An 8,983-nucleotide genomic window follows, 5' to 3' on the forward strand; every position below is an offset into this window, starting at 1 on the left:
CATCAACAATTGAAAAATAAGATTACTTTTGTTGACGGAACTCCAATTTTTTAAGGGCATGTTAGACCAACAAACTAAACTCCTATGTTCAGGGGATTTTATGTTTATCTATTTTTTATTAATTTGAATTGTACTTACTTGGAATTTTAGTTAAGTATATCAGGTTATTACTAATTTAAAATAACATGAGTCTTAAGCTTATATATCTTTGTAATTTTTTTTTTTTATATATTCACCTCAAAGCTATAGAAACTGTAAGCTATTCATATTCAAATTTATATAATTATTATCTAATGCTTGATGAGACTTTGAGAATACTTCATTATATTTTGGTGTGGTTCCTTCATATTGAAAGGTTTAAACACAACTATAAGGTATATACAATATCTTGTGTTTTCTCTTACATTTGTTTTTTATGTTTTTATTGAACAAAATTTATTAGTGTTTCGTTCGTAAGTCCGCTGTTATCATTAAGGTTATCACATCCAAGGTATTGTTTGTTTTGGTGCTTGTTGCGCCATCACAATTTTGTCCTCGAAAAGACGTCTCAATTGATTAAGGAGGGATAATATTTATAAACTACTTTTAGCCTCGATTCTTAAGTGATGTGAAACTTTTTAGATATATCAGAATAAGCCTTATAGTCAAGGCTAAGGGGCAAGAATGGCCTAGGTCCTTCTTCTAGCGCTAATGTTCTGACCGTAAATCGGTTGTCATCATTAGGATTAACGCATTCGAGGTATTGCCCAATTTGACGCTTGTTGAGCTATCATGATTTTGTCATTGAAAATGCGCCTCAATAGGTTAAGGAGGGAGAGTGTTTATAAACTATTTTTAGTCTCGATTCCTAAGTGATGTGAAACTTTTTAAACATATCGGAATAAGCTCCCCAGTCAAGGCTAAATGAGAAAAGTGACCTAGGCCGTCCTTCTAACAGCAATGTTCCAAGTGTAAGTTCGTTGTCATCATTAGGATTATTGCATCCGAGGTATTGTCCGTTTTGACGTTCGTTGGACCATCACAATTTTGTTTTTAAAAGAGCATCTCGGAAGGTTAAGGAGAGAGAATATTTATAAACTACCCTTAGACTCAATTCCAAAACAATGTGAAACTTTTTAGACATATCAAAACAATTAATATTCTCTTTTTTTTTTTTATTTATGGACATGGTCCACATATCCCAGAATTAACAATCAAAAATTTATTTGTACTAATTATGGAATGTAACTTCCTCTAGCCAAACATTATTTATTAATGTTCTTTGAACACTTAATTTGTGAAAAGTTTTATAAACACACTTCCACTGTAACGTGCGCAGGAAATTATACTATAAAAATACTGTTTCATCCACACAATCCAATTCCTTTTTTGATGAGTACTTTTTTTTATATATATAAAGAAAAGGCAAATTATCTCTCTTTTGTTGGTTCTACCTTGATTTTCTTTTTTTTTTCCCTCTTATTTTAACATTATAATTTAAGATTGATGTATATAAATTATAAAATATTTAATAAATATAAAATATTGTTATATTTAAATTAAATACTCTCATTTCATTTCTCGTTACTTATTATAAACTACTATATTATAATTAACAATTGTTAAATAAGATAGGATAAAAAATAATTATTGATTTTCTTAATAAACCAAAAACATTATTAAGTAATTCAACCAAGTTCAAGGTGTGCATAACTAAAAACAAAACATTATATCTCAATAATTATTGATATTTTAAATTTATAACACATCAATAATTTTTAGGAAAAAAAATATATAATATTAGCATAATGCAAACACACGCAGCCAGAGAAAAAAGGGGAGAGAATGAAAAGAAAATCCATATAAGCTGATACATGATCATACCTGAAAAATTTTTACCACACTGTTGATTATTTATTTCTCAGTTAACACATACCTCTAATTTCTCATATATTTTACTCATCTGCATATTTTTCACATGATTTTAAAAGAAGAGTAATGCTTTGTACTTCAAATCAAAGTTCCGAATCAACATTTTAAATTATTCAGTAATTTACATCTGTAAAATATTTTAAATAAATTATTTTTTAATTTTATTATTTTTAAGTTTTAAACATTCAGAAAATCTTTCGGCCAAAATCTTTTGGGAGGATGCATCGATCATTTTTATTAAAAGAAATTTCTAACCTTACATAATTTTATAATATCATATGATAAGTGATCAAGTCAAATTAAACATTAAACACAAGAAAAATTAAAAATGAATAATACACCATTTTTCTAAACTAAAAGTATTTCTCAATCAAAAACTAAGAACTAATTTATATAAAATTTATTTAAGGAATTCACCTCTCAATCATACTCCTTTTTATTTCTCTTATTTTCACCCTATTTTATTTTTAAATCAAACAAAAGGTTGACTCACACTTGAATGTAAAAAATAAAAAATAAAAAACTGAGTCCTCTTCACTCGGACACAAGTTTTAACAGCTCTAGAGGATTACAAAATTGAAAACGAAGAAGAAAAAGAGAACACATAACATAACATGATACCACGTGGAACCAATGAGAAACCGAACTCCCTTATCCCACATCAGAAATCCAATCCAATGTTCACCAATCATTCACTTCCAAATGCAATATCCATAACCAGCCACATTTTCAATGCCACATCAGCCACCCCACATCTAAAGCCAAAATTCCAAGTCCACACACCCTATAGTGTCTCTGATTATTCACAGGCCAAACAAAGTGTGAACTAGATTTTCATCACAATGGCCTCCACCCAATGTTTCTTGCACCACCATGCTCTCACCACTCCTACTAGAACCTCACCACAGCGCCAAGCGGTGACCACCAAGCCAAACCTCATTGTTTGCAAGGCTCAGAAGCAAGAGGGTGATGCCACCACCCTTGTCTCCCGCAGATTGGCCCTCACTGTGCTCATTGGTGCTGCTGCTGTTGGCTCCAAGGTCTCACCTGCTGATGCAGCTTATGGGGAAGCTGGTATTTTATATTGTTTCTCCCTTCTTTGCATGACCAACTTATGATTATCATGCATAGCTCATATACCTTCAAAGCCTCAATCATGCAGAAAATTGTGGTCAAATGTCACTAAGAGCCTAATCAGATACAAGCCTAGAAGTACTTTTGAAAACTACTTTAAACACTTATAATTTGTGTTCAAACATGCTCTAGTATGACTAGAATTGTGTTTTATGTTATTTTAAACCTTGTTTTTAGCTTTGAGACAAATTAAGTCACACCTTACAATTTGAGGAATCAGCAAGTAGTTCATGATAAATTTCTCGTAAAGTAAGGAAATTTTTAGGTTTCAGCCTTGGTCTACATCTAGTTCTTTCAGCTTCTCCTTGGGTATCTACAACAATAGATAAAGCCTATAACAGATTTTGGTGTACACATTTCATTTTTTCCTTTTTATCCTTTATTATTACATGAAGAATATGTTCTGTTTTTTTAATATCAAAGGTCAAATAGTTGTCCTCCATGTCAAGTGTTAGCAGTATAGATAATTGATAAAGGTTATAGAAGTTGTAGTACTCATTGATTATAGATGCACGAAGTGCCTCGACTCCATTAGTCTACCATAATACAAATGTTTGCTTCTTATGGGATAAAATTTACTCAATCATGCATATATAGTGTTGTGTGATCCATGTACCGATCATTTCTTATTGAACTATTAAGGAGTGTTACCAGGACTCTTTCTCCACCAAACTTTCTTATATTAGTTAAAATTTATGTGGATCCTACTAATTTTGGAATGCAACCTACCAAATGGATATCAAGAGACTCTTATATTTATGGAAGAGTGTGTTGAAAAGATAATAATATTAATAGTGTATTGCTAGCATTTCTTTTTCACTAAATAGTCATGCTTTGAATTCTTAAGGAAATCACACTTTCTTTGCTGTCACGGAAGCTCTTGGAAAATCCAAATAACTGCAATATACCTTTGCTTTTAATTGAAATGCTATTTTGTAGTAGGGACAGAACACAGTTTACTTTTGATTTTGTGCATTCTCATTCTTTGCTTGTTAGAGTTTAAAGATCAAAGAAATAGAGTGATCATAGGACCAAAGCGAGAAATTTGCATAGGTCTAGATAGTCTGAAGAGCGGCTTGGCTTTTATTGCCCTTTGGCCTTGAAGCATAAGTCCATCGATACAAACATTGTGCTGAAATTATAAATGAAAGGATGAGGTTGGTGAGGATTAGAGTAACTTTTTAAATCTTGATTATGCAGAATCTCTGACATTATATCAATGAACTAACTATCTCAAAAGTTTATACAATCAACTGAAAGCCAAAGAACAATTTTTACCTAAAAAAATTTTGGGTACTTTGAAAATTAGAATTTTTTTTATCATTGTTTTTTTGTTGCAGCCAATGTGTTTGGAAAGCCAAAGACAAACACAGACTTCCTGCCATACAATGGGGAAGGATTCAAACTGTCAATTCCCTCAAAGTGGAACCCGAGCAAAGAGGTTGAATACCCAGGTCAGGTTCTTAGATATGAGGATAATTTTGATTCTACCAGCAATGTTTCTGTCATGGTCACTGCAACTGATAAAAAGTCCATTACTGACTATGGTTCACCTGAGGAGTTCCTATCTAAGGTAAACTTATTGTAAATTTTAGCTTGTTTTCTAATTCATAAGGTTCATAAATTCATAATATTAACCAGTGTATGCACAATAGTTGAGTGAAGCTTCAAAAAGTTAAATGAATAATGTCTATGATGTTTAAAGACAATGATAACAGTTCCTGGCTGAAATTCAAGATTTGGTTTTTCCTTTCTGTAGGTGGATTATTTGCTTGGAAAACAAGCCTTCTTTGGCCAAACTGATGCTGAGGTATTTAACTCATAATTTATGAGTAACATTATGGCATGCATTTTCAACCTTACAATTGCATGCTTTCTTTTTTCAATTTTGGCAAATGCTAACAAATTAATGCTGTTATACGACACTAGTTAAGGAAGTAAAAATAAAAAAATAAAAAATATTCTTTGTTAAAGATTGTATTTATTTTACCCAAAACAAAAACAATTATTTAATTTCACCATAGATAGCCCTTTCATGAGTTTTTGCATTAAAATTTTGGCAGAAAACAATGGAAGCATAATAAATTTAGAATAGATAATACATGCACAGACCATATTAAATGACTTTTACACTGTCATGCAGTTACAAATAGTCATATATGGTATGTTAGTTAACTTTAATAATAGCTCTCTTAAAAGTCAATCCAAATATGATATCTGACTAATTAACAATGTAAAAACTTTTATACTGACTTTGCATAGCTGTTAAGTTCTCAACATTCACCCAAAATTTATGTTTTTCTGCCAGATTCTTTAACTTACTGAGTATGGCCATCAAGAATGCACCAAATATTCTTAACTACTTCTGTACTTTAATTTCTCAGGGTGGTTTTGATGCCAATGCTGTAGCAACAGCAAACATCTTGGAGAGTTCAACACCTGTCATTGATGGGAAACAGTACTACAATTTATCTGTGTTGACAAGGACAGCAGATGGAGATGAAGGTGGCAAGCACCAACTAATTACAGCCACTGTGAAAGATGGAAAACTATACATTTGCAAGGCTCAAGCTGGAGACAAGAGGTGGTTTAAGGGAGCAAGAAAATTTGTGGAGAGCACTGCAAGTTCTTTCAGTGTTGCCTAAGAACTTGGTGGAGGGTTATTCTGCATGTAAATCATCTTGAAGGGGTGTGTATGTCTTGAATTTAAGTGGCCCCTTTTTTCCCACAAGTTTAAGTACTTGAGGCAGTTGGTTGGAGTAAGCACTTTGATTCTTAATTTTTCATGGCTTTTAAGGACTTCGCCCCTTTACACTCTTTGATCAATTAAGCATTTTAAGTTGCTATAAGCCAATAAGGAGCATTATGCATAATAAAAGATTCAAGCCTTTTTTTTTTAATAACAATGTAATATTATTACAAAATATCCATTGGTATCAATAATTACTAATTCTTATCAAAGAATTTTGTTAGACATTTTTAGTGCACTTCTTCCCTCACAGTTACTTTTTTACATACACAAAACTTAGATTAAAAACTTTGTTTAAAGAGATCGAATTCAGTATCATTTCGATCAATAATTTGTTAGTCAATGATACTTTTTACAAAGTGCATGAAATATTTTATAATATTTTTTTATTATAAAAATTAATTTTATTGAGGGGGAAATCACATCTCTACCATTCCTTGAAATTTGAGAATATATAATTAGGTTGCACAATTCCAAATACAAGCATGGCAATTAATAAGCACAGGGAGTAGGTGATATAATACGTTTCACATGTACCATAAATATAACCAATAATTCATATGCCACAAATCACTTCATAGGACTGGAGCAATCTTTTTTAACTTTTGAGATTCAATTAAGCGCAGTCCATTTCTAACATGAAACTTATTCGGTCTTGATATTAGTCGACAATTCATTTTACAAGGAAAATCAAGATAATAATATTAATAGGATCACTTAAATAGGATATCATTTCTCCGGTATAGAGCAAGATATAAAATATTATCAAAATATCAAAGATTAAAGCAGAAATAATAACTAAATAGAAGTCTTCAAACTCCATAAGCAAATTATAAAGTACTCACAAAAAGGCTTAAGTACACGGCACAAGACAAAGTAGTAAAAAAATGTTCAAGTGCTTCATCTCTTTCGATTTTAGGCAACAATAAAATATCATCACTAGACCATATTTTTAATTTCTTATATATATTTGTACTATTAAAAATTTTATATATCTTTTAAAGGTATAAATATATATTATAATTATTTATTACAAGTTTTTTATATCTATGATTAGTATTAAAGATGAAAATAAATTAGGTTACACTATATTTTATTATAATTTAGTTGGTTTGAACCTAACTTTCTTTAAAAATATATATCTTAAGTATGACTTATTTATCTATCATAGACATTTTTAAATGTTTGGGTAGAACTACAATTATAAAGATTTATTTTATAATAAGTTAACACAATTAAAAATATAAAAATAAATATGTTAAATTTTATAAAAATAAAGTTTAATTTATATTTATGTATATGTCAAATAGTAGTGGGAGCAAGTGCCCCACTATTCCAAACGTGCATCCGTCCCTGTATACATATGTGTATATATATATATGTATATATATATATATATATATATATAATATAGGGAGTTATAATTATACAGGTATAACTTTTACTAAGTATTATGCCGCTCAATAATTTTATATTAAATGTGAATTTTGTAAATTCAACCGTTAAATTGAGAGTTCACATCACTTTATACGTGTATATCAAATTTTTTGTTAAAATTGAACAACAACTGGAAGGTAATCAAAGTATTCATATTTTAGTGTATTTTAAAATGAATATATTACACCAATTTTTTTTATATAAAAATGAAATATCAAATCATCTTGGATTAATATAAAGTTTTGTATATATAATCTATAAGAGATATGAACTTTCAATCTAACTGTTGAATTTACCAAATTCACATTTAATATAAAGTTATTGAGCGGTGTAATACTTAGTAAAAGTCACATTTAATATATATATATGAGGGGGTTATAATTACACTGGTGTAAATTTTACTAAGTATTACATTGTTCAATAACTTTATATTAAATGTGAATTTTGTAAATTCAACTGTTAAATTGAAAATTTTTTACTCTTAAATCATATATACAAAATGTTATATTAATCGAAGATGATTTCTTATAAAACAAAATTAAATCTGTCAGAAAATTTATATTTTCGATGAGAAAATTTTTGTAAGAAAAGCTATATTATTGATATAATATTTTAGACAAATATATATTTGTCGAAAATGTAAGAACTGGTTTTAAATTTGATATGAAAATATTATGATATAATTAGATAAGATTTTAAGTTAGTATTTTATTAATGGTTGATAATTAAAAATAAAACAAGGATAAATACATTTTTTTAAATTTTATATGTTTTATTTAAGATAACTTACAAAATAACTCTTGTTAAAGTTATTCCGCTCAATAACTCATGATGTGTGTTGAATTTCATCGATCCAATTAATTGTCAAATTAAAAGTTATTAAATTTTACTAATAATTAATATAAAAAAAATTAATTAGTTTTGGAATAAATTATTTGCTAATTAACAATATAGTTGAAACATTAATTATTTTAAATTATTTAACTAAAATCTTATTAACAATTTACTATATGATCTTAATATTTTTGTATAACTAATATCTGGTTTTAAATTTGATATGAGAATATTATATATAATTATATAAGATTTTAAGTTAGTATTTTATTAATAGTTGATAATTAGAAGAAAAAAAAACAAGGATAAATACATTTTTTGAATTTTATATGTTTGATTTAAGGTAAATAAATATATTTAATTAATTAATAATTTATTTAAAATATTAAAATTTAATTTATAAGTATTTAATAAATAAATATTTATAATTTTATAAATTATATTATCACTATAAATTATAAAATTAAATAATTTAAATTATAATTTTAAATAGAAATAAGTAGATGTTAATTATAAAAGTAAGTACATATAAATAAAGAATAATTAAATATATTATTATTATTATTATTATTATTATTATTATTATTATTATTATTATTATTATTCGTAATATAAAATTATTATATATTATTATTATAATACAAATATGAGATTGTATATTTGAGGATAACTTAAATGAATTAATTTGTACAAGTTATACTGACAACATACATATACATTTCGGTAGCTTACTCATCAGAACTTTTCAGTTAAGTGTGCTTGACCTGGAGTAGTACAGGGATGGGTGACCTTCTAGGAGAATTAATAAATTTATTAAAATTAAAAAAATATATATAATTTTCCATCAGAAATTTCTGATGAAAATTTCTTTCCGACGCCACTTTTTTCGATAGATTGAAATCCGTCGGAAATCCGTCA

General features: G+C 28.0%; 1 protein-coding gene across 1 annotated transcript; it reads left to right on the plus strand.

The window, feature by feature from the left end:
* The first annotated feature begins 2,675 nt into the window (after positions 1 to 2,675).
* Positions 2,676 to 5,894, plus strand: PSBP-1 (photosystem II subunit P-1). Its single transcript, XM_020383360.3, has 4 exons — positions 2,676 to 2,985; positions 4,386 to 4,618; positions 4,805 to 4,855; positions 5,430 to 5,894. Exons 1-4 carry the CDS (start codon positions 2,754 to 2,756, stop codon positions 5,688 to 5,690), a joined length of 777 nt encoding a protein of 258 aa, XP_020238949.1. The 5' UTR covers positions 2,676 to 2,753; the 3' UTR covers positions 5,691 to 5,894.
* Positions 5,895 to 8,983: the final 3,089 nt, after the last annotated feature.

This window comes from Cajanus cajan, chromosome 2, assembly GCF_000230855.2.
Source record: "Cajanus cajan strain Asha chromosome 2, NIPB_CcT2T_4, whole genome shotgun sequence".
NCBI lineage: Eukaryota > Viridiplantae > Streptophyta > Magnoliopsida > Fabales > Fabaceae > Cajanus > Cajanus cajan.

Excerpts from the sequence above, each read along its gene's own strand:
- PSBP-1 (XM_020383360.3), top strand. The coding sequence starts at position 2,754 with ATGGCCTCCACCCAATGTTTCTTGCACCACCATGCTCTCACCACTCCT. Across the intron at positions 4,619-4,804 it reads CTGAGGAGTTCCTATCTAAG|GTGGATTATTTGCTTGGAAA; the intron begins GTAAACTTATTG and ends TCCTTTCTGTAG. Across the intron at positions 4,856-5,429 it reads TTGGCCAAACTGATGCTGAG|GGTGGTTTTGATGCCAATGC; the intron begins GTATTTAACTCA and ends TTAATTTCTCAG.